General features: G+C 36.3%; 1 protein-coding gene across 6 annotated transcripts in view; it reads left to right on the plus strand.

Annotated features, from left to right (window-relative positions):
* Positions 1 to 2,540: 2,540 nt before the first annotated feature.
* Positions 2,541 to 27,495, plus strand: part of LOC139118513 (E3 ubiquitin-protein ligase TRIP12-like) — a 55,795-nt gene continuing 30,840 nt past the window's right edge. For 2 of the 6 annotated variants that reach the window (XM_070681838.1, XM_070681841.1), the window contains exons 1-11: positions 2,767 to 2,906; positions 5,328 to 5,502; positions 11,993 to 12,094; positions 14,680 to 15,578; positions 15,874 to 15,967; positions 18,010 to 18,152; positions 21,050 to 21,139; positions 23,435 to 23,530; positions 25,611 to 25,795; positions 26,404 to 26,499; positions 26,809 to 26,901. In XM_070681838.1, coding sequence (XP_070537939.1) covers positions 5,378 to 5,502; positions 11,993 to 12,094; positions 14,680 to 15,578; positions 15,874 to 15,967; positions 18,010 to 18,152; positions 21,050 to 21,139; positions 23,435 to 23,530; positions 25,611 to 25,795; positions 26,404 to 26,499; positions 26,809 to 26,901 — 1,923 coding nt within the window. In that variant the 5' untranslated portion in view covers positions 2,767 to 2,906; positions 5,328 to 5,377. Of the gene's footprint in view, positions 2,679 to 2,766; positions 2,907 to 5,327; positions 5,503 to 11,992; positions 12,095 to 14,679; positions 15,579 to 15,873; positions 15,968 to 18,009; positions 18,153 to 21,049; positions 21,140 to 23,434; positions 23,531 to 25,610; positions 25,796 to 26,403; positions 26,500 to 26,808; positions 26,902 to 27,495 lie in introns of those variants that run through there. The other 4 variants (XM_070681840.1, XM_070681842.1, XM_070681839.1 and 1 more) reach the window with 3 other exon arrangements.

Consider the following 27,495-nt stretch of genomic DNA (forward strand, 5'->3'; position numbering starts at 1 on the left):
AATACATACGGGAATATAATAATCACATTCAATAAAAATTCCGCCAACGCCCCGAAAAAGGGAAACATGCAAGAGACCTCTCCCTTGTCATGACTTGCTGCGGTGTGCTGTATCATGATATTCATAATATCGTGTAAAAGGAATGCTTGTAAATAAAACTTTTGACAACGTAGGTTTTAAACAATGGCAGTGTACTTTTTAATCAGCAGAAAACGGGTACTCCATTGATGTAATCTTACAAAGAACGTGTTTTGGTGTATGTGTGTAAAATGTATACACAATCTTTATACGGTGTAAAAGTTAAAAAATTGGAACCAAAGATCAGAAAAGAAAATAACATTAAAGACAGACGACGTGAAAATTTATATAAGTCAAAGCGTAAACAAGAGTTTTACAGTAATTTATCCAGCAAATTCTCAGGATAGGGCTAGAACAACAAAGAAGAAACAGAAGTGGGGGTCTGAAAATAGCAAACACCTTTTGTTAGAACGTTCTGCAATATCGTGTCGTTGACTCATAAATATGGTGATCGGACTACGCATACCCTTGAAATGTGATCACACTATTTAAGAATACCAAATTAATTGAACATGTACAGCTGAAAATAATTTGTTCAGTGTACAAATAAAAAAAGAACTATCGAATATCAACGAATATAACGTCTTATTTTTATCACAGAAAGCTATTTTTATATGGCAAGAACTATATGTAAACAGAACAATTTCGTTTAATACTTATACATAAATGCATGAACTTCAAATTATGTAGTCCTAATCTCTCTCTCTCTCTCTCACACACACACACACACACACACACACACACACACACATTATATATATATTATATATATAATATATATATATATATATATATATATATACATGAACACAAATTACTTCAAAGTACTTCTTTAGCCATAATGCTCCCTGTAATATATATATATATATATATATATATATATATATATATATATATATATATATATATATTCCCTGTAATATATATATATATATATATATATATATATATATATATATATATATATATATACATACATACATACATACATACATACATATACATACATACATACATACACATAAATAAGACATGTAGAGCAGGGCCAGCATGTCGAAATCGTGAGATGCGCATTCATCATCACTTCAGGATACTCTACAAGTTCCTCTTTGTTATTCACATCTTATACACAAACTTTCTATACAGCTGCCACATGTATGTACAATGCCAACGACTTGACATCAATAGAGCAGAAACTGGTCACCTCCTCTTGGCCGATACACAAGCGTTTGAGGGCGCTCTAAAACTCACAACGGCCTGGAATATCCAATCCAGGCTGACGTCCATGGATTTCTGACATCATGTTGTAACATGTTCATTTGAACCGATGAACTTCATTAGCAACTTATTTTTGCTTAGAAGATGCACAGTGCAGACAAAAAGTGCTTGTTTACGATCTGTTTATCGGAATTATTCTCCTACAACAATTAATCTAGCTAATTGCTAACATTTTCCTTTATATAGGCCTATATATATATATATATATATATATATATATATATATATATATATATATATATATATATATATATATATATATACACGTATATATATATATATGAGTATTAGCTTTGTTGATGTATCAAAGATTCGAAATCGAAAATCAGACAAACTTTGTTTTGAATAGGCTTACTGCATTTTATAAACGTTTTTAGAGAAATAGGATTACATACCGGGGGACAACTCTGAATTGGCATGCATCTTTTCACGAAGAAGGGAGCTGCCACATCAGAAATATCATTTTACAAAACTCTTAATCTTGAAGAAAATTCCAAGCTTCTTTAAGAAGAACCATCTCTATGTCCCAGGACAAAAATGTGATGTACCACAGAAAGCCAGTTTATGACTTACGCTTAAGCACATTCGCATGGTTTGAATTTTTCTTGCGTTATTAAAAAGCGAAAGAAATTATTCAGCAAATAAAATTGTTGGTTATTTGTGCTTTTTTTTCAGATTTATTTGGTTTCTTTGCCCATGTTGCAAGTGTTATAGTTCCCTGTTTGCCTTTTCACCAGTTCTCTCCGTCTTGCTCCAGCATCAGTGTCTTTGCCACTTTGCATTTTTTTGCTGTTTTTTAATAGTCCAACTTTGCTCAGTATTTTCAATAATTGACCATCATTTGTCATTATGCATTTGTCTGATTTCATTTTTGCTTTTCGTGTCAAAATTTGAATTGTTTTGATATGTACTTTTCTGTACACGAGTTTAATTTTAGTAATAAACGTTCATTGAAAAATCAAGAAATCTTCTTCTTCCTCTCTCTCTCTCTCTCTCTCTCTCTCTCTCTCTCTCTCTCTCTCTCCTTATTATTTCATAATACAACATTGATTGCAAAGGGAATGGGATATAAATATTTGTTTAGTATTGTTTTCCTCCTAGCATGCCTAGGAAAGGTTGGTTAGATGCAAACAAAAAGTATACAGAACACAGCCCGTTCGAGGCGCTCAGCTCACATGTCTACTGTTGCTGGCCATCTGATACCGTGCATGCGATATACGTACATACATGTTGACCGGCTACAGTTTACGAAACGGCCATCTCGCGGAATGATATATAGTGTAAAATTGGGAAAAAAGAAGCAGCGTATTTTTAAAACCCGGGTGAGTATGTATGCATAACATAGTCGCATCGCCTTCCATCTGCCAGTCTGAAAATTGGAAAACTACTGGACGTAATTTTCACCCATTTCTGTGAATTTTCGTGCGAAAGGATACACTTCAGCTGTGTGCTGAATGCAGTGCAGCGGTTATTTGGCAAGAGGTACGATTTGGTATGATGCTCTAAAAGTCCTGAAAATTTCGACACTCCTACGAAAGATACACTTTAGCGTAAGTTTATCGAGTGTATAATTCTTAATCATCAGATTGATGTAGAAAGAAATGTTACAGGCGACAGAAAAGATGGAAATTCGTCGTTTCTTGTGGTACCCACTCGTGTCTGCTGGAACACGTATTTTGACGAACTCTCTTTTGTCTGCCCTGTCGTTTAGTCTGAAAATTACATGCAAGAAGTTCAGTTTTCATTCTGAGGGTCATAGAATGTTCGAGAATTCATCGTGTTTAGTCTTCTTGAGACATATTTGAAGGACAAACGCAGGAGTTTTCAAAATTTTCATTTTTGTGCAACTTCTTGGATGTGATTGTTGAGGTTATACAAAATTCAAGATGGCGGCTTCCACGACCGTCTACTCGGCCGCTGCTCTTGCCTCCATAACATTTTGTGAACGCCATTTATGCATATATTAAGGCTAAATTAATAGCGTTACAATACTTAGAATTATTAAACTGGATGGAATGGGTGTTTATGGAATATTTTGACATTCCTAATCGCGAATAGGATTTCTAATTAAACCATTGCAGAGATGTTAGTTCCCGTCGTCGATGATCGAGGATGTGACGTACAAATGTTTACATCCGCGAGCCGACAGCTGATCGCAATCATTGACAGGTTCACTGCCATTTATTTTCGAGAAAATCGTCAACATTGAAAGATCATGGTGAACTTGAGAATCTAGGGGCGGCTATGCGACCCAGAAAGATTTATATTGTTGATTCGTTTGTAAACACTGGAACACTCACAGTTGCATTTTATGAATAATTTATTTTGGTCAGTTGTAGAGAAATTCAGCCGTTGGCAAACGTAACAACTCAGATCTTTCCATTCTACTACTACTGCATATAATCAAAATACCAAAAGATTATTAATCTAAGCGTTATGATGTAGAGGCTGCATTCTTTTGCTCACATGCATATTCATGTAGCCTTTCACAGGAGCAAACATTTGGGTGTATTTATGATGTTACACAATACTTGTTATGTATTACTTTATTAAGATACATGATGTGTACACATTTATTCTGTGCTTTGTGCTTGATGTGTTTTCTTTTCTAGAAGAAAAAAAATATTGTTTATATCACTCAACATTTTACCTAAATAACAGAACGATGCAGGTAACCACAAAATACACTGATATTGTCTTTAAGTTTTGACCTATTGATTTTATCTCCCATAGCCATTTGTATTTTGTTGCACAACCTGGTGTTTTCGTGCTTTCAGGGATATAGAGATTCCTTCTACTGTTAGTGGTGTAGTATGAAATTCCCAAACTAGGAGACTCACAGTGATAGCAATGTTAATGTCACAAAATGGAAATCATATATTGTAACTGTGATATGAATGTAATCAGGGCTTTCAAGTAAGGTAGTTGCTGGCACAACAAATGGAGTCAGGTACATGTATCTCGACATTGGTTTTCTGTTTGATAAGATGTGTATCGGCACTGATAAGAATCAATGGTCATAAGTAAGTCAGAAATATTGTGTAAGGTTGCTTTGACCTTTTCACCTGACATATGTGTATACAGGTCGGCCTCATCATTGTAAAGAATGGGACCATGCTATATCATGAGTAGAGGTCACAGGTGTCAGTTTCAAAAAAGATTGAATAGGCCATTGATGTTATTTTAGTCTTAATCATATAGGGTGTTTGAGTTATGAATGCCAGTGTGATGACCTGATTATCTGTTTACAAACAACAGCAAAAAAAGTAATCCACATTTACCTACCTGAACTGGTGTGGTTGATATAAAAAGTAACGCTGCCGTTTTCTATCAGTGATATGAGCCATATTTTTGCCGATGTCTGTGAGGCAAATAAGTTGAGTCAGTAAAGATAAAAACATTTTCTTCCTTATGGTCAACATACATTGTGTTGTAGCCAATGCATAATTGTACAAACAATTATTGTGACCACAGGATCTACAATTGCCATGTGCCCTCCCTCACACAAGTAAAGCATACACTTTAAATCACACAGAGCTTCTAGAAATTTCTCTACGTCACAGATGAAGCTCAACCACACATAATACGAACATTAGTCTCATACTAGAGAAGCCCTGTGCTTTTATGATCGCTAAACATAGTTTAAAAGGCATCACGTGAAATGTGTTGATTTCACATATGGCACAAGATCGTCTTTCACGCCGGCTACAACAGTCTCAAAAATATGTATTGTGCTGACATAGCTGATTATTTTCAAAACATCTTTTCAATGAAAAAAGGTGGTTCTCTTCCATTTAATTGGTCGTGTGGTATATGTATCAGTGGACAGCAAAATGGTGTCATAGTTGTAAAATCATGTACTAAAATTCCACTATAGTACTTGCCTCATCTCATGCTATTACTGGTCTCATCAGCATATCGTAAAAGGATGTGTCATGTCAGTGATTGTATTTCCTTCTTTTTTTTGTCAGGATTGAAGCTGAAGTGGGCATGTACTCGTGTAAGACTGTCGTGACTTATTATGGCCGATCAAAGCCCTAACTTACAACAAGAAGGGGGGTCACAGCAGCGACGATCTACACGCGGAGCAACCAAACTCAAACCTACTAATAGTGACAGTTATCCTTTGAAGACTTACAGGAAAAGGTATGTGTAAAATATGAATATTAATGTTATAGTCTGTATAAAAGATTGTCATAAATTTGTTTTAGGAAGTTAAAATTATTTGTGATCATCGAATGCTGCTCTGCACGACATGAGTCTTTTTTGCTAACTTTGATCAATTTGTTTTCACATGAAGGTGGACAGTTTGGAACATGTGTCAGAGCAGTTTATAATCCTGCCAAAACACAGTCCTGTACAGGTATTTTTATCAAAGGAGCAAGACTTTCTATTTACAAAGATGGTGATTCTCTGCCTAGAACTATAGTATTGATAGATCTTAATAATTTTGACTGCTAACAAAATTCTTGCACATTCTCAGTCATGCAGCAGAAATGCAAATTGCTATCTGGAGGACAATAAACAAAAATAGCTGAAGGAGAAATTCTACCAGTTACATCTTTAGTTATATTGCTGAGTTTGGGAAATAAGTTCTTTTTAGTCCTTTAAAATTTACAATGACAAAAATAATTTACAAATATGTAAGCTCCACTTTTAATAAATTTGCCAATTTTACAGGTCATAAATTCAACATGCATTACTATTCTGAAAATTTAGATGTTCAGTTTTGAAACATCAAGATGTTGTTAGCACAACAGATGTGCAATACCTGTAGTATTGAACTTGATTAAAAAAAGGATTAAAGATATTAATTGTGAGGGAGGGCCCATCTCATCATGGATAAATACTGTATGAAAATGGAGTGAGAAGTAATGATGCCAAGTTTAATGCTATGCTTTCCAGATATATACTACAGTGTTGGAAGCAGTCATGTTAGTGCAAAATATTGCCCCTTTGAAGTCTTACAAAGGTCTACTTAAAATTCTCACTTCATAAAATTTTGAAAGACTGATTGATTGGCTATAAGGACACAGAATTTTGTTTGAAGGAACAGATTCACACCACAAGGAAAGGAAACTGTTACATAATTTCCCACTTTCTCCCCCCCCCCCCCCCCCCCCCATGTCTCAACAAACCATGGTTATAGGCACTTTAAGGTTCTTTCTCACCATGGATTTGAAGACTCTTGCTCTATTTTTTAGACAACACTTGTAATCCCTTCCTTCTTCAGATATTCAAAAGCATACTTCCTGGATACAGTGTGTCCTTTGAGTCCATAGAAAGCTTCCATATCAAATAAATTTGAATTCGCCAGACAGGAAAAAGATCAGAGAAATTGATTAGTGACTGCTGAGAAACCTCAGCTCAAACTTGACATCTGATGAGAGTACAAGAGTTTTTCAGTGCCAACAGTGGCTTGGTTGTAGGAAAAAACCTGTTAAAGACAGTGCTTAGTATAATTCTGAAAAAGGAATGTTTGTTTAATTCGTCATGGTACCCATCTTGATAGTGACTGCATAATTAATGTTCTATCACATCACTTTATAATTTGTCACCAAAGCAATGTGTTTGTTCCTGTTATACATGAAAGATTATTAAAATTTGCACCGTTTCACATGAACATTTCCTCTATCATCAAACAGGTGAGGGATGATTTGTAGCTGGAGACAGCTCATCAAAGAATGATTGTAAAATTATGTCATTTCCTTGTTTTTAAGTACAGATTTTAGCACATGCAGGACTCCAGGACCTTCTTTGTTTACAGTAATTGACAAAAATAACATAGATGTTCAGACCTAGCAACTGTTTGTAAGCAATATGTTATTCATATACCATATATTAATCATCATTGAGATAGTGAGGACATTGCCAGACTCTATGCAGTTGTTGTGTCTCACTGTACAGCCCGATTCGGGCTGTGCCAAGCAGTTCAAATTCAATAGAGAATGACAGAATTGTGATAGATAACAACTCTATATTGCTGCAGTATGTTGGTTGATATGAGCGTTCACAACATTCATTTATTTATTTGTAACAATCACATTTCACATAATCACAACAGAGAGATTCTGCAGAAATAACTTTCCAATTATCATAAGTGGAATTTTCAAAGAAATTTTATCATCGTACAAACACCTCAATAAACTTGTGTAGCCCCTGTGCCTAACAAATTAGTAGACAGACAATTTAAATTGTGCAAAAGAATAATCATGCATAGGCAATGATTGGATAGCTATCCACAATGTAGTAGCATTTGACCAGCCATCAATGAATACAGTATGGACTGATACTGTGACCTGCAAGCACTTGAACTGTCTGTTGAGTATAGACTGTATAGTATGATGGCTACCCACAATGTATTTGACCTGCCAACAATGAATACAGTATGGACTGATACTGTGATCTGCAAGTGAACTGTCTGTTGAATATAGACTGTCTATGATGACTATCCACAATGTATTGACCGACAATGAATACAGTATAGACTGATACTGTGAGTGTGATCTACAAGTGTGCTGTCTGTTGAGTATAGACTGTCTATGATGGCTATCTACAATGTATTTGACCAACAATAAATACACCATAGACAGATACTGATCTGCAAGTGTGCTGTCAGTTGTGCAAAGACTGCCTATGACTTGAAGTGAATTTGACCAGCCAACAATGAATACAGTGTAGACTGATACTATGGTTCTCAAGTGTGTCTGTTGAACATAGACGGTCTATGATTTTTGAGTGACATTTCTTGCTTGTCAAGGCTTTCTCTCCTAATGGTCAACATAATAATAAGCCATTGAAGTGACACCAGATACCAGGAAGTTTCACTCACTGCATTCATAGCAACATGTATACAGTCACTTATTAATTTTATCACATCTGTAATTTTGAGTGCATGTCTTGAATACAAATTGATACTGATGCAAGCAAATACCTATGAGTGCTAACAATTATAAATTGATAAACTGTCAACGGTCGATAATAACTGAAGTGAGGCTTTAGCACCAAAATGTTTTTCATGTTTTATACAAATGTGAATTACAAGGGTTTCATTGAATGATATTGTTGAACATCACTTGTAACCTTATCAGTTTAAGCTGGTAGTATATCACATCTGTCAAACTGATATGTGTAGGTCAACATTAGACATGACTATGCTGCGGAGGCACTAAATTGTACATAGAAAGTACTCTCTGCTATTTGTATAAACATGTATGGCATTTGAAGGTATTGGGATCAGCTGGCGTATGTCATCTCTGTATTCATATTGTTTGTATGCCATGAATATCTGCCATGAGAGATAAACATTGCTATCACACATGTATGCGTCTTTTAGTTCTTTAGCATTCCATATGTATCATTGGGGCTGATTGGATCGCAGTGAAGTTTATATAAATAATGTTGTCAAGGATGAATGTAAGTGGTGCGGTGACACTTGAAATAGAAAGTTGTAAGCTGAAGGTTCAAGGTCATTCAATCTCACAATTATGTCAGAAAGTGAGACTGATTGCCGTTCAGAGAGTTTTCCTTGTGTCTGTTTCAAGATTGGCATAATCGTTATGCTAATAGGCATCACAGAGGAAAGTCTGTTACTGTATCTCTCAGATGCAGGTCATCGTGTGTTTAGAGCTTGTATTACATGTAGTGTTCCAAAATTTTGATGTGATGGTTTCTGTATAAAGCACTGGTAATATATAAAGAGCCATGTGGCTAATGTCGTTTGTTATAAAACCTAAATGTTTATCATTGAATCTAGATACAGTTTGGTGACAGTGGGTCATACTACACCCTTGCAAAGCATCATCATATCATTTCCAAAACAAATGCAAAAGGTTTCATAACATGTCTTTTGTAACCAAAGTGTGTATCATTAAATCTACATACAGTTTTGTCACAATTTGTTACACATCCTCGCGAAACATCATCTTATCGTGTTCAAATCAAATACAGAAGATGGTTCCTTATCCAAGGACAAAGCATCAAATTATCATATGACCAGGTACAAGTTATGTTTATCATAAATCATTTTTCCTTCAACGGCAAATATACATGTGCATTTGTCAGTGAAACAAAAAGGAAGCATTTGAAATGCCCATTGCTATTGACTACAACTTAATATTACCAGAAATAGCAGATATGTACAGAATACATAATTAGCAAATTAAATTGAGGTCAGTAGCTATTTTTTCCAGGTTATTTACACTGGAAATAGACTTCAGACAATTTTTTATTCAATGATGGATAACCTTTGCCCCATTGAAAGCTATTGCGAAATACTGTTTTACTATCCCTAACGATAAACAAACATCAGTTGATGGGTTTGATATTTTTTAGACTTTACTAAAGAAAAGTTACCAGTCAATAGCTCAAAATTGAAACTGTACTCTAATAATTTGGAGTACCGGTAATAGGGGGTCATAGAGGACGATCTGTTCAACAACTTTGTTCTCATGAGATGAAAGATAAATTGATTTTACAGAGGTCTGGAATTCTTTGCATTTTCTTCATATGTCATGACACTAATAAATACACAGTGAAATTGTTTCCTTTGACTATTCTGTGTAGTTGCAGTCTGTTAGTAATGACTCCACTACATTATCACTGTACTTTCTGGCTGGTTTCTTGTGAACCAGATCTTTCTTTTCATTTTTGTTGTCAGCTAGCTCTGTGTGTGTTAGTTTGAATGCTGGAAAGCATGAAGAAAAAGAATCCTTGATTTCATTTCTCACACTTTATCACTGTTTACATAAGAAGTGGAAATTATTGAAAGTAGAATCAATGTAACAACGTTGGAAGTCACAGAAAACAGCCAAACATTCGGAATGTAACGCATTCTATATTGCAGTTTGTCTTCTGTGATACCAAGCTTTAAGCTTATTTATGGCTGTTGAGCAACTGTGTATTTGTCATTTTCTTTACTCCTGGATGACCTTACATTCTGGGGCATCTGTATGAATCCACCAGTTTGAACTTTTACTGATCTCTGTTTGTTACTAGTGGCTATCTTTACGAAATGTCCTTCTGAATGACCCTTGTAACTTGCTTTCAATGGAAAAAAGTTCTATTTTATTTCAATAAAATGTTAAACAGTGAGTACAGCATAACAATGATACCAATACCACCAAAGATACATAAAAAGGGAGGTCATTCACTGTAAACATCCTGAAATTGCCCAACTGTTAAAGCAGTTCCACTTCTCTGAACTCTATGCTGAAATGATCCTGTTATTTATTTCAATAAAAAATTTGCATTTTGCCCCCATCAAAATGTTGAACTTTGAATATTCATACCACCAAAACTAATAGAATGTAAGGTCTTGTACTTTAGGGTCATGAAAATGACCCGTTCAGAATTGAAATGGTCTTGATGTTATGGATATAAAGGTCACAGCCTTTGCCCTTTGTAGAATTCATCTGCATAGGTTAAAAGAGGCTTCCCATGAAGAATACGTGAACAAGTAATACCAACAGCACACTGCATAGCAAGAAAGTACATGACAATATGCCCCTGCTTTCAGTCAAGAAGTAAAATCCAATTTATCGTAAACCTTTTCCAGTTCATGAAATGGATACTCTCAATAAATGCCTTACTATAAGTATTAGTAGTTTAGTCAGACAATGATCTCAAAGTATAAGTCCATGTCTGCCCAACTGGTAAGCTATATAGCTGTTTCAAAAGACAACAACTGCGTAGCTGGGCATTTATCATTCAGAAATGCCACCCACTGGCTGCGACTAGGGTTTGGAATAGGGTTAGGGTTAATGTCCATGTGGATGATTTCCAAGAGCTAACTGTCCTGGAACCATTTAACCTTATGTTCTTGGTTTTGAAATTTGAGAAGAAATGGTAAATTTGCTGAAGAGGAAAACAGACTGTGACGCCATGCTGACACAAAGCGTTCCTCAGATCTTAACTTATAGTACTTCATTGTCAATTCATGTAGGATTTTGCCAGTTTTCACCCAATCCAGCTTGAGCTTAACCTGTCTCAAAATGTTCATTAGTGGTCAGGGTTCTCCACTAGGGGATTTTAAGGGGTGGCCACCCCTCTGTTTTTGGAACAATCTGTGAATATGCTGATAATACAAAAGAATACATTTTCACAACAAAAGAATATGCTAATTATGAGTGGTTATGAAAATTGGTCGCCCCGTTTTCCCAAGCTGTGGAGAACACTGGTGGTCAAGACTGATGCATGACCCTTGTACCTCAGCTTGAATTCTTCCTTTCGCAAATCTACATCCTATCCAAATTCAAATTTCAAGAGCAAAGTGCTTGATACTATTGTTGGCTTGTCAGAGCTCAAATAGACTTTACAGATATACCCTACCACCCAACCATCCACTTTATACATGTAGACATCAAAGTTTCATTCATTTTCGAAATGCAAATACCTTCAGGTCTCTAGCAAGCTTTTTTGCACACCTTGTTACTACAATTGCCAATGACATTGTACATGCAAACTTTATAAATAAGTCATATAACCTTTCATAAAAGTGGACATGCTCTCTCATGTGTTGTTGAAGCAGATTGGTTCATACTGTGTCTTCATACGATATCCATGTAATTTGTGTAGAAGTAATGGGCTAGTCAGGTAAGGAAAATCACCGATTATTCTCTTTCTTTTTCTTCTCAAGGTCTCGCTCTAATCAGTCTTCAGTATCAGAGAAAACCGATCAACAGTCAACCAGCACTGATAGCAAGGCCAGAAAAATACAGAAACAAGACAAAGCAGAAAGGTAAAGTTACGTTGTCTACATGTTTTTGTCTGATTCAGGATGTTTTTGTTGGGGATTGTATTATAAGAGAGGCTATTGAATGTTTTACTTGTTTCTTTTTGTTCGAATGTTGGTGGATCATATCTTCAAAACTAAAAAGCCATTGCAAAGGGTTAGTGATGAAATAATGAAAAACATACAAAGTGTGAATCTTATGCCAGTATTCACACTGATGAAATTTTAAAAGTTGTCATGGTGCTATGATCCATTTATGATTATCTGGCAGATCATCACATAGTTATTATGTGTTGAGTGGTACATCATCAGTCGTCAAATTAGTTTTGAGTAGGGTTAGAATACAAATATTCTTCATATTCTTCAAGTTATTCTTAAAATTCAGTAAGTTCATTTTGAATGCAAAACCGCATATAATGTAAGGTAGCCTGCTCGCCATTGTGGTTAATGCCATAATGGTAAATGCTAGTTAAATTACGTTATTGCAGAGATGTGCAGACAAAGGACCAGAATTTTGCGTAAATACCAAAGTGCATCATGAAATCCCCATCAAATAAGAAGAAAATTTGAAAAATAGACATTCGGGAAAATGAAGGACCTGGGTACACATGAGTGTACACAGCCCTTTCACTGCTTTAATTGATTTTGCAAAGGTTAAACTACATCAATTTATTCAGAACAGTGTTCAGTAGATGTCCGCTGGGTGATTCATATTTTCAATGGCCTTGGGGCAACATGTGAGAAGCACGTACATGTTGTTCTGTGACTGCATTTCAGCTGCAATGTGTGTACTTGGATGCATTATGAGTGCTACCAAATGGAAGAACGATGATTGTGTATTTTCAATACTTGTTCAGTGGGCAAGTAATGCTGACAATGTAAAGCCATGGCAGTAGAATTTTTCTCATGAACATCAATAAGACATTCCAGAAAAAAATTTTCTGTCAGTGTGTTCCACAAGGTGACTTTCTCATGAACATCTGTTCTTTTGTGTCATGATTCATGACTCAATGGCATGAATGTATAACTTTTATTTCAAGCAGTATTGTGGTGTAGGCTTCTAATATAAAGGGAACTAGGAGATTTTCAAAAGTAAGTGTTACAATTTAAATGTGGGAAGGAATATTTTGTCTCTGTATACAGTACAGAGGGCACAAAGTAACCATACAATTACTGCGTTCAAGCCTCCAAAAGTTACCTCTTAAATCTAGGCCCATCTCAAAAAGATCCCAACTTGTATATATTAAATTGTTAACACTAGCATATGAACCGTGTGCTGTGTGACTTGTGTATGTACACAAGTCAATGGTTTATACCGAAGCATTCGAAATAGGAACCAATACAAATTTTTCATGTCTCAAATGTTGTAATGTAAATGACTTTGGAATTTCAAGCACCTGTTGCCAAAACAATTCTGTTATGGATCTCACTTGAAGTGTTCCATTCATAGACAAGGCAGAAAAAAATCGCTGTTTGAATTTATCAAGTTATTTAAATAAGTGTATTATTGAAAATAATTCATGCTGCTCAGCACCTTAGCAAAATGTTTGTGTAGATAAGTTGATGAGGTACGTACTGGCCTTATAGCTGCCAAAAGTCTCTGTATCTTGTATGTCTCAAATTATTTCACCAGCATTTACTTGAGGGCAGTAGACTGAGTTGAATGAACAAATAAGGGTTTTGTCTTTTTCGTTGCAAGTAGGTACATAGAAATAGTGATGTATACATGTAGGAATAGTTTTATAATGTCCATCAAATGAGAAATTCAACCGCTAAAATTGCGGAATAAACAACCATGGCGTTTGGTTTACTTCTTACCAGTACTATACTTTTAAAAATAGCAACTCTTTTGTTCATCATCAAGTCATCTGAAAGCATACAGCTGTTCATTTGATTAATATGATTACTTTTCATCTGGTGTGACATTTTCCATAATTGTATGTTATTGAAATATGGAACTTTGGCCATGTCCTTATTAAAATTAACCAGAAATACAACATGTACTTTGGCATGGATATTTAAGATTTCAAAGCCTGAGTGGGCAATTACTTTTCTGACGTAGGAGAAACCAAGAAATAAATTTCACTGTGTTATTAGCAGCTACCTGTGCCTGAACAGAACACGCATCCAGATCGGTGTCCTTTAACTTTCAAAATTTTGTATCTCACTGAGATATTTCAGGGCTTCTAAATTTCGATTAGTTAACCCAATACAAATGCTGGTAATTTTAGTTTCTATGGTCAAGAGAACACTGGTTAGATACAATAGTGGTGTATTAAGTAGGCTTAGAGGGCATGCTGACCCAGATACTGAAATAGGTCAATACCGTTTCCAGCAGCCACTAAACACTCTATTTTTGTACTTTATTCTGCTTTTACTGAACATGTAGTGTAAATATTAGTATGAGTATGACTGTAAGAAGTAATTTGCCCCACCAGAGTAAACCTCTCTAAAATTGGTTCAGAGCAAACCAAGTTTTCCCTTTCTATATCTGTTCTGTAGATCATTGATGTAGCATGTATGCAAATATTTTGATCTGTCTGGCACAACAACTCTGCAAAAGATAACCATGTTCTGTATTTTAACACCAGCAGGACAAGCCAAGGTTCTTCAAAATCTCAGAAGCGAAAACCGCCATCAACATCTTCAACGAAGCAGCCTGAGTGCAAATTACAGAGACTCGAAGCAAGGGCCACCACAGCTCAAGAGTCCAATACCGCCAACAGTGACAACAAGTCAGCTGTAAAGAAAAAGAGAGGAAGGCCCAGGAAAGCCAGCAACGCCAGCCAGTCCTCTCAACCCAGCAAGCCCTTATCAAGGGCTACTCTAAAAGCACTGACACAGGATACTGGTGGTGAATCCAAGAGGAATAGAAGTCGGAGTCTAGGCAGCAACTCTTCTAAAGGATCTTCTGTGTGCACACAGGACAAGACTCCTGCCAGGCAGAGAAAGAGAAGTGCCAGCAGTGCATCGACAGCATCCCTTCAAAGTGCCCCGCTACTGAGAAGGAGCAGTCGAAACTCACTCAGATCAAGTGTGGATTCTCTCAGCAGTGTGGAGCAGCAGGGACAGTCCCAAGCAGCCACATCCAGTAATACAAATCAGCAGAACAAACGAACAAAGAAACAAAGTGCTCGGAGTTCTGTGAGTGACAGAAACAAACTGGAGGCGTCAGGATCAAGTTCATCCAACAAACAAAAGCGTAAAACAGGTCGACCACCTGCGCCATCAAGAGCAGGCGCGTCTGAATCAAATTCTAACAAAAGCAAAGGACAGAAGAAACAGTCTTCTAAAGCTAGAGGAAGACCTCCAAAAACTGTGGACTCTAGTGGCCAAACTGCTAACAACTTGTCTGGCAAAAGTAGTACCTGGACACACGCAAAAACGGGGAACAGCACATCAACGGATCCCTCTGAGCAACAGACTCCAGCTGCCTCTACCTCAAGAGGGGAAAGGAGATCTTTGAGAGGGAGACAAGCAACTGCCAGAGGTACGAACAAGTGTAGTTACAGATATCGCTATTTTCACTAACTTTTTCTCAGAGGTAGCTGTTTTGTATGCTGTCACATGTACGTGATTGGTATATTCTACCTTGTCAATATCAAGCTATTTTTATTATGCCAGTCTTCCATGTAAATGTCATGCTTATTTTATTATCTATAGTAACTTAAAAGAACAGTTTCAGTATTCATACAAATAATATTTATAATTGATCTGTAAGGAGAGTTCTGTTAAACAAAGATGTATGTAATCATTTGTGATTTTAAACTCTTTTGCAATTTCAGGAAGAACTAACAGGGGTGAAAGTCCTTCGCCGGAGCTTGGCGGCTTACGGCGAAGTCTACGCCAATTAACAACGGGATCCTGTGCTAGCAGCAGGTATTGTAATCCTTATTTCAGCCAGGTTCATTCATCACTATCAGGTCAAGTTGGTTAACTAGTGAAGCATAACGACCCTCAGATGATGTATTTCAAAAAGATCTTAGCAGTTGAAGACTCCATATAAATATACATTATCATGCATTTCTGTCTCTTTTGATATACATAGACAGAGTGAGTTTCACCAACTAGAGCCCAATAATGTTGGTGTGTGTTGTAGTGATGTATGTCAACATGATTGTCTAGGTACCATAAATTTTATGTTTAGTTTGAATGCCTTTTTGAAAAGAGTGAAAAACTGTGACTCATCGCTTGAAATTGACTGATTGATTGTCTGTCTGTCTGATGAGACATTCAATAAAAAAGTACTATCCTAATGCCATTTTCATGTCTTGTGTCATGGTGTTAACCAAAGAATCAGAATATTGCTGTCACGATGTAAATTGAGTTCTGAAATCCTCATAGTCAACTATATTGCCAACTGTCTTGCAATGCAAAGATATTTTTATGCCCAAAGTAGTAACAATGGCCTCAATGATGTTATCTTTCAGTTGTTAATCATTTTATGATTTATGTCAATGTACATACAGATACAGCTCTTGGTACCAAAACAATGCGTAAACGTCACCAAAATTACATAACTACTCATTGTATTATGTAATATCCTCAAATATCACAAAGAGATGGCAGTCTGCGATGTCGGTAACATTTGTGGAGGCTATGAAAAAGCAATTATATATTTCTCTGCTATGGCCAATGGTTGGTATTGTTAATCCCGGTTCAAATGGGTCTATGTCAGTATGTTTGGTCCAACTATACCAAAATGAGGCAATATATATGTATGAATTTGTTTATATATGCACCATCATGATACCATCACAAAATATGCAATTTTACTGTCGTATGCCAAATTTTTTGTTTACAGTCACCTGAATATTTATAGTTGTGTCTTGAATAGTACAACTTTACAGCATTAAGCCTATTTTCGCAATTATGTGAAACTTGAAATGATGCCCATACAGCGTTGTGCACTTTCTAGCCAGTAGCAAAATAGGAATCCTAGCTATGCCAATGTTCAATTTTAAAACTATTTCTTCAATCAGTCGTCAGTAAATATATGAATAGATTATCAGATAATATTTTCTAACTTCGAAGTCAGAGTCTAATAGTAGAAGGGGCAGATTATGGCATAGACTCACATCCCCTCACTGGCTGTGCACTATGGCTCATCAGTCACCTGTGTTGCCAGGTCAGCAAAGTGGTGTATTCAGTGTAAGCTACAGTAGTTTGCTAAGCTGTGCTACACCAGCTGCAATGAGCAGCCATTAAGGAGCTGGTTTTGGCAAGCCTAAAATATTGCTTTATCAGATGATAATTTAATATTAGATGAAACTGACAAGATCGTCTGACTTCCAATCCAGAGTGTAATATTATAACAGAGAGATGATTCGGATGCGTAACATGTTGCTTCATAAGAGAATATTAGAAAAAGTCGATAATATTGTCACACATGTAAGTTCAGGTCTAAATTTAGAAGGGGCAGGTTGTTGCTGGCCTGAAGTGCTAATTAATTGGATAAGATCTGACAAAATTGATAACACAGTCCAACCTCTGATTTAGAAGTGTAATGTTATAAATTGTTCTGATAAATGCCTGACATGCTGAAAATTGATAATATTGTCTAACTTCTTAGGTAGACTCAAATATCAAAAGGGATGGTGGTGACAGGTGGCTACTACCAAATAAAATCAGTAATATCATCAGTGTTAAAGTGCATGGATCTGATGCTCATGGCACACTCTGCCTCCAAAAACTCAGATGAAATTATCCGAAAATAAAGATAATGTCAATGACCTACCTTAACAGTTTGGAACAAATTTGTCAGCTATCTGAAGCCAGTAGGTGCCACTATGTTGGCCATGTCTTTAAATTTGGCAGTCATATTTTGCTAATCTGGGGACATATGTCCCTGTTATATTATATGTTATAGTATAAATTTTGATTTTGTAACTAAAGCAGTGATGTATATATCTCACTTGCAGTAGTCGGCGGGGCTCAGGACCAGGCAAGAGGACAATAGCTGGGACTCGCCGACCAGAAGGTGCCATGTCTAGCAATGATAATAATCAAGATGGTGCCAATGCTAACAACGGCAACACAGAAGACAATGTAGCCGGTGCAGCAGGTAGGAAACCTTTGATCACATTTTGACCTCTGACACTGATAACTGGCATTTGCCCTTTTCTGTAGAGTATGCAGTGCCCCGGATATGAATATTCACCACTGAAAGTGAATCATCATGATTGAATTGTATACTTAAACAATACTTACTCTTTTACTTATAAAATGAATACTACTTCATTATACTTCCAGGACCAAGTGATACTTTTCTTGTCAATTATTAATTTAACTCCTTTGAAATCCACGCTAAATACTCATGACCACCTCCCTGTCGATGTCAATCTGTTGTAATTCTCCTGAGTGTGAAAGAATGTAGGTCACACTTCACCTATGTTGTAGCCTTTTTTACTCAGAGAAAATGTGGGTCAGGGTTCACCGATATAGTAATCCTTTTCACCCAGAAAACATGCTGTTGACAAAGTCAGTGATATATTTGAATCATACACAGGTAATTGGGCCTGTATGGCTTCAACCAAAACTAGTGTATTAACAAACATTGTTACAATAGAACTTGAATATTTATGGCACAGCATTTATTGTCAGTCAAGGTGGCATTGATTATAACACAGTGTATTTTGTTTAATTATCACTGTTTTACAAAGATTTAGTTAATTTTGATGAATTTGTTAAGCCAAGATTAAAATATTGATTGGGTTCACCTGTTAGCATGAAAAGCAGTAGTAAGTTGGATGAGAAAGAAGTGCAAATTTATGCAAATTACTCAATTTCCTGGCTTCTTTTTAATATGTCCAGTGTTCAACATTTCAAAAAATTTATCTCCACTCTAGTTGGGTCAAATTTTTTGAAATTTTCAAATTATTTTGTGAAATACTGTATAACAAAACAACAATTTTGTTTGTCAATAAAGTTGTTACATTTTGAGTAAGAGTCATTTCAAATTTGCTTATCATGATTTTAATCTTATTTGAATATCAACCTTTCAACCTTTGCCATTTAAAAAATGAGAATAGATAATGTAAAACAAAATTGTCATTTTCTTCTACATATACTCATTTCAAGGATCAGTGTTCTCCCCAGGCCATTTTAGCGTAGCGGTCCCGCTACGCTTTCGCCTCTCCCCGCTACGCTTTAATTCTCCCCGCTACGCTTTGAAATATTCCCGCCATCCTTTAGTTCACACGCTAGCGCTCTGCGTAGCTATCAGCTGTGCATGCATTGTCTACACATTAGCGCTCACAGCAACTTTCAATCTGGTGAAAGAGTGGAAGGTGTGAAGTATGGTATGCGTCCGATAACTTGTCCGTAAGTGTTGAGAGGAACGTTAAAACAATAGAAGAATCGGCTGGGTTGTTCACAAGATTTCATTCTACAACAACTATTACGACAACAAAGACCTTCAGTCGGTATACATCGAGGACAAGTATTCACAGAGTTAGGCGGTGTAGCACTAGCGGGGCCTTTGATCACATTCCCATGCTTCGATCAACGAAATGGACCGCAAAAGAAACAAAAGAAGCAGTTGACTAGTGAGGTTGATTATGATTTTACAACGATGATCTTTTTTTTGTCCGAGTACGATCACGATCGCGATCGAGTTCACATTGCATAAATTCCAATATGGCGGCGGCCATGTTGGCCGACGTGTTTATAACGTGTTGACATTGATTGATCCTGGCGTCGCGTGTGGTTCCACTCTGACACGTTCTCTGAAAGATTTTACACCTGATTTTCGAGTGATTCTAGTCGTACTTAGTTCATGTCTTGTGATCATCTTTGTGGTATTTTTAAAATCAAGAATCGAACGACGATGTTCAGTGGCAGTGGTAGTTATGCGGGGGGGGGGGGGGGGGGGGGGGGGGTCGGCTGGCTGGTTGAAATTGATCCCCATGATGAAACATATTCGCGGTGTTTGTCGTTCAAAAATGATATAAAACTCAATTACATTTTAATTGTGTAAAGCTTAAACTTATGAATTTTCCTCTTTGTTGGCAATTTTTGACAATTTTACTAGCAATATATGTATTAATGAAACTCCAACCAGACGAACCATTTCTTGCTTTCAATCTGAAATTGCTGTTACTGTTTGAATCTTCTATTTTAATTGCAATTGTACTATACTGTGCAGTGTGATGATTTATTTAAGTGTAATAAAGAGTTTCCATGATGTTCAAATTGCATACTTGTGTGTTACCATTGCATTTTGTTGTGAGTGTACATGAATGCCTGGGTGCATGTGCAAGCTTATATCCATATGCAAATATAAATTAATGATATGCAAATGATTATGCAAATTAGCCGCTACGCTTTTGCTTGATCCTGGGGAGAACACTGAGGATATATTGAATTTTATAAAGTAGAATGAAGGTTTAACTTAAATCAATTTTAATCATGAAAACTAAAACTGTGGTTTTCTACCGAAATATGTACCCCTTTCATCCTCGGAATAAATTATTGCTACCATACTCAATTTTTAGATTCTCTGCTTTTAGAAAATAAATAGTATGATTGGGTTTTCATGTCATCTTTGATTAGAAATACATGTATTGCTTTGAAAAAAAGGGTGTCATATGGAACGCTACATGAAATAAATTTTTCATAGCAATAGTGAAGGGTTTTAGTATACACAGTGTTCAGGCTTGTTAGGTTTTCATGGTGAACTGATATTTCCTGCTCATTGTAATTCAGTCCATGCATCATAGGTCAGCATGTGCCATTATTTGAATCTTTCCGTACTTCCTCTTCAAAACTTATCCTGTTAATGTACAGTTAATGATACCAGTAGTCTCAGCTCAAAGAGAACGAACTATCTCCTCCTGTGTGATCAAATTTTCAATCCAAATTTCTCTGTCCATAGGGCGTTGTTGTTTCAAAGAATTGACAATCTTCTTCATAGTTCACCAATGATACACTAATGAGGCTTATCTCTTTGTTGCGTTACAGCCTCAGGTGGAACTGTGTCTGGCGGGGCCTCTGCCATGGCTGGCTTGGGTGATACAGACTCTGATGAATCTGAGATGGGAAGATTACAAGGTAAAGCTGCACCATTGATTCATCCTCAGGATGTTAGCTTTTGGAAGTGTGTGTCTTCTCACAAAGATTGTGCTAAAATTGGAATGTATGTAAAAAAGTTCCACTGGAGAAAAGATTTATTCCATGTCATTTGAAGTAAATTAGTTAATCTGTTGAAAGTTACTGCTGTCAGTAAAGCACTTTTCAGCTTTGGAATGTAAAAGTTTATTAGTCCCCACGGACACCGTCCGGGGGGACTTATAGGTTTGGTCATGTCCGTGCGTGCGTGCGTGCGTGCGTGCGTGCGTCCGTCCGTCCGTGCGTCCGTCCGTTCACGCAGATATCTCTGAGATGCCTGGAGCGATTTCATTCAAACTTGGTACAAGGATTACTTCATATGTCATACAGATGCACGTCAATTTGTTTTGTGATACGATCCAATATGGCCGCCAGGCGGCCATTTTATTACGATTTTTTCATGTACAGAGCCATAACTCAGGCATGTTCCAACCGATTTTATTCAAAGTTGGTACAAGGACATTGACCAATGTCATAGATATGCACGTCAATTTGTTTTGTGATACGATCCAATATGGCCGCCAGGCGGCCATTTTATTCTGATTTTTCATGTACAGAGCCATAACTCAGGCATGTTTCGACCGATTTTATTCAGAGTTGGTACAAGGACATTGACCAATGTCATAGATATGCACATCAATTTGTTTTGTGATACGATCCAATATGGCCGCCAGGCGGCCATTTTATTACGATTTTTTCATGTACAGAGCCATTACTCAGGCATGTTTTGACCGATTTTATTCAAAGTTGGTACAAGGACATTGACCAATGTCATAGATATGCACGTCAATTTGTTTTGTGATACGATCCAATATGGCCGTCAGGCGGCCATTTTATTAAGATTTTTTCATGTACAGAGCTATTACTCAGGCACGTTTCAACCGATTTTATTCAAAGTTGGTACAAGCTTATTGACAAATGTCATAGCTGTGCACGGCAATTTGTTTTGTGATACGATCCAAAATGGCCATTGTGCGGCCATTTTATTACGATTTTTTCATGTACAGAGCCATAACTCAGGCATATCTCAACTGATTTTATTCAAAGTTGGTACAAGGACATTGACCTATGTCATACATATGCACGTCAATCTGTTTTGTGATACGATCCAATATGGCCGCCAGGCGGCCATTTTATTACGATTTTTCATGTACAGAGCCATTTCTCAGGCATATCCGCATGTTTCGACCAATTTTATTCAACGTTGGTACAAGGACATCGACCAATGTCATAGCTATGCACATCAGTTTGTTTTGTGATGCGATCCAATATGGCCACTGTGCGACCATTTTGTTACAATTTTTTTCATGTCCTGAGCCATAACTCAGACAGGTCTCAAGCGAATTCATTCAAAAGTATTTTTTATCACAGACCTAATGAAGAGGACTCTATCCTCTCTGAGGACCTGTAATCAAAATACCCATTAACCCTTTTCCTGCCAGACAGTAATAACTGTACCACTTCCCCATCAGCCAAGTCAGTAAAAAGCAGTATTGAGCCAAAAAATGACGTATTTTCACCCACTTGGCTTGGTATGTTATGGCATCTTTTGTCCAAAAAAAATCAACTTTACAGTATTATGTTTTCAACAGCCTTCAAATGTACAGTATTATGTTAAAATACATCATATGGAATATGTTGTGTTTCATTAATTTTAACCATCTTGACCTGGTGGTGAAATATGGACTTGGCAGGAAAAGGGTTAACAAGTGGGGACTGTGTCATCAACGATGACTTGTTCTGAATCACTCATGTGTTAGATTGTAGTATTTTGGTATAATAGGTCCAAGGTAAACCAATAGTAGTGGGTCATATGGATAAACACGACTCACCTTGACACAAAACAATTGATTTCCTCATTCTACACAATGAGGTCAGAACTATGCATAACTTGCTGATTTCCTATTGATGTATATCATTGTTTGACCTTTGACCTCACGAGGAGGTAACAGGAAGGTGATTGACCGAGACAATGTGATGATTGGTGGGAGATTATCAGATGAGATATAGTGGATCATAGGTACAAAATTGCCCCATTTGGGTTGCTTACATGTTTTGACCACAGTATAATACCAACATGACGTCCAAGTTTCGTCTTTCTGTAAAGGTCCTTGAACATCGTCACATATAATAGAATTGAACAAAGTTGTTAGGAAGTAAGAGGTCAAAGTCAAACAAATTTCTAATGAAAGGTCAAACTGGACAAAATACTAAGATAACCACATTTGTTCATTTCAGCTCTGCTTGAAGCAAGAGGCCTGCCTCCGCACCTGTTTGGTGCACTTGGTCCCAGAATGCATCAGCTACTGAACAGAAGCATGAGTAGTGGAACAAGTAAGTAGGATATTCCTAATGAGATATCTTGAAGCAAAAATATGTGAAGGAAAAAAGCAGTTGACACAGCACTTAGAAATAAATTCATTGATGTTTTCGTTCCACTGCAAAGATTTGTTTTGATTGATCTATTTCTCTGTATCTGACAAATCTTGAGAAAAAGATGTCTTCTTTATTGCTTAGCTATTATAGACTATAGTCTATAGAAGCTATTGGGATGGGTATCCGTCCGGCGTCCGTCGTCAGTCTGTATGTATGTATGTATGTATGTATGTATGTATGTATGTATGTCCGTTTGTGAGGCGTCCGTCCACTCAAATATCTTGAGAACCGCAGTACTTACTGATTTGATATTTGTTGTGTAGATGAAAAATATGATTTTGAGAAACTTTTTTTTTTAATTTTTTGATATTGTTGAAAATAGGCAAATTAATGCCAAAAAAGGTGTTTGTGGTAAAAAATCTTCTTCTTCATAACCGCTGGTCAGACAGCTTTGTTATTTGGTATACAGGTCCCTAGGGATAACCCAACTTAGATTTGTTCAAATTGTGATGAAATATGCAAATGTGTATTTTTAAGGAATTTTTTTGTCATTTTTGGTCAAAGTTTGACTTACATTGTATGTAATTCTTGTACTGTATAAACCCTATCAATTCACCCAGAAAAAATAATTAATATGATTTAAATAATTGCATAATTAGGAAATCATCAAAGCCAAAATAATTTTAGTGTGGAATTATCAGAAAGTTCAACTTTTTTTGACAGTTCATAGTGAATTGAGGATTAAAACATGTAAAGGCAACTTTCCTGAATCCCAACTTTGACATATTCTGAACCACCACTTATGTTATCTAAAAGAAATTGCTCATAATAGTTTGTCATGATAGGGTGGTCAAATAAATAGAGATAGAGAAAGTTCTAATTTCCATTTATGGTTGACTTGGTAAGGATAAATAAGATTACTTTTTGAGGAAAAAAATAGAGTGGTCAATTAAAAGAGTGGTCAAAGTGATAGGGTTTTATGGTAAAGCTGGGCTGTAAGATTCCTCATGTGCTATTTATAGCAATTATGCAATCTGTGTAAACAGTGCAATGAAAGTGTAACATGATTCCTTATAATGCTTTTGATGACCTTGAACTTCTTAAGTTACAAACATTTGTCTCTTCAGTGTGCTTTCTCTGAGTACGTACAGTCTCAACTTATTCAACAGAACTTACTTACAATGTTAATTTGAAAGTTAAAATGTGCTTGGTTAATAGGATGAAAATACTGATATTAAAAGATAACCAGATCAAGATTCTTTATAACCTAACAGATATGCTGTTTTTTTATGACGTAAATTTCGATTTAAGCAAGTCTTGTTTACTTTAATTAGAATGTAATTAACTCTCGTTTATTTGCTATTATAGTCTGATGAAATATGCAAATCTGTATTTTTACGGAATTTTTTTCCATTTTTGGTCAGGCCATCCTGAAATGAGCTATCAAAGATATCCACCTTCTTCATCAATACATGTGTCACAAAAGGTTATTCTCTACATAACACAGCAGAGCTCTGTCAACTGTTGAGTCGCTTGTTTTTTCAAAACCGCTGGTCAGACAGCTTAAATATTTGGTTTACATGTCCCTAGGATGACCTCAGTGAGATAATTTCATACAGTCAGGAAATACTTAATTTTGTATCCATGTCTATAGTAGCTTCAGGGACTTTGGCCCTATGTTTGCTTAACTGGTCATCATGTCAAGCAGTGGCAGCAATAAAAGATGAGTTGTTTGTGCATGACAGTTTAACAGGAAGTGAAATTAGAATCAAACATTTATAAAATAATGTTATGCATCACAGTAATTTATTTCCAGTGGATTAGATAAAAAGCAGCAAAAAAAAGCAAAGTAAAAAAGAACGAGAAAAACACAATAGTATTAATTTGAAGTAACTGGCATTGAATACCAAATGTAGTACAGGTGCTGGTTTCTGTATCGTACTAGTCACATAGAGAGTCGACAATTTTCATTTGCAGTTACATGTACTCTCATGTCTCAAGAAGTGTATCTGTTAATTGTGTCTTGATTTTCTCACAGGTACAAAAGCCCAGCAGCTTCTCACTGGTTTACAGTCATCAGATGAGAGTCAGCAATTGCAGGCAGCCATTGAAATGTGTCAGCTGCTGGTGATGGGCAATGAAGAAACCCTGGGAGGATTTCCTGTCAAACAAGCAGTTCCAGCTCTGATTACGCTCTTACAGATGGAAGATAATTTTGACATGGTATGCTCTTTTTATATTCTATATACAAACCAAATGCCATCAATACCAATGTAGTAGATGAATGATTACTAACATAGACAAACACAGCAAAAAGACATTTTATTTTTCACCTTTCCAATATACAACATATGAAGTGTATAATATGACTACTGTGTAATGCTGTGTAATGCCCAGTAGCATACCATCTCTTGAAAGAGCTTGATTGTGGCAAGAATACATTACACCCAGGGTCTGGACTGTGTAGTGATCGCTAATGAGATGTCCCTGTGATGACGTTTGTAAGACAGGAACGTTGTGTTTATATAAGAGATGAGACCCCCACTTCATATAAATGTTGGAATCCCTTTCAATAAAACAAAGTCAAGGAAGCAAGATAGGGAGTTATCATGATCTGGGAAATGTTTTATCAACTAGAAAATATATTTAATCCCCCCCCCCCACCTCATCCATCCCCCCCAAATTTCTTTATATGGGAAATTGGATTGAAAAGAGCCAAAACTTCAAAACTTGATCCTTTGAAGAAATTATCTTTATTTTGTATACTGGTCATGTCAAGGTCTTCCAAACTTTCATACCAGATTGTAAAGTCTATGTTATGTTTTTCATAGATGAACCATGCATGCAGAGCTCTTACATACATGATGGAAGCACTCCCTAGGTCGTCTGCTGTAGTGGTAGAAGCTGTACCAGTCTTCCTAGAAAAGGTAAGCTCACAAACTGTTTCTCACTGCTTTCCAAATGTATGATGTAGCTTACAAAGACATCAACTGATGCCTGCAATGGCAGTGTAGAATGGCAACATATCTGTTTCCTAAAGCAGATCTTTGCCAAAGTTTGGTATACATCGGAAAAGTTCAGCTGATAATTTTGCATTGATATTGTCTAGTGGAATCCAAACAAGTAAGAACAGATTTACTTAAAGCCCAGTTCTTAGAATATTTAGTACACACACTGGTCTCTTGAGCAATCATGTTTCATTTGGGTGACAAGTCTTCTTTCTTATCATATTCTAGTTACAAGTTATCCAGTGCATGGATGTAGCAGAGCAGTCATTGACAGCCTTGGAAATGTTGTCTCGAAGACACAGCAAATCCATCTTACAAGCTGTGAGTATTGTTTGTATGATCACCCCTGTCGTTGATAAAATTGTATTTCTTAGTCTTCTATTGCTGTCCGTGTATCCTTGTTAACATACTGCATTTTGCCTTCGTTCTTTGATTCAACTTGTCACTTTAGTATGAAAACTAACTGCATAGTAATATTTCAGAAGTGCAATAGTTGCTCATAAAAAAAGAGTAAAAATATTGTTTGTAACACCAACTTACAGTGCAGGGTTGTTGTGAAGGCAACATATCCACAGCACTTTACAAGGAGTAAGTTATAAAGTGTGAAAAAACCAAACACATTTGTTTTCATGTGAGGAAATTGGTTGCAAAAATTCACATTTAGTGAATTCTGTTACACTGTAATTGTACCCATGGTGTAGCAAGTAATCTGTACAATACACAAACAGTGAAGTTACATCGAAGATGAACTTGGAAATAATCCTTACTATTGCACTTACCCTGTCAAATGATATTACCTACTTCATCCCAAGTGAACAATAAAAAAACCAGGATATTTGATTCGTTAGTTATATTTACTCTTGAAATTTATGTTCAATGTGAGTATTGATTATGCATTTGCAGTCTTTCCTCTGC

The sequence above is a fragment of the Ptychodera flava genome, chromosome 19, assembly GCF_041260155.1.
Source record: "Ptychodera flava strain L36383 chromosome 19, AS_Pfla_20210202, whole genome shotgun sequence".
Classification (NCBI taxonomy): Eukaryota; Metazoa; Hemichordata; class Enteropneusta; family Ptychoderidae; genus Ptychodera; species Ptychodera flava.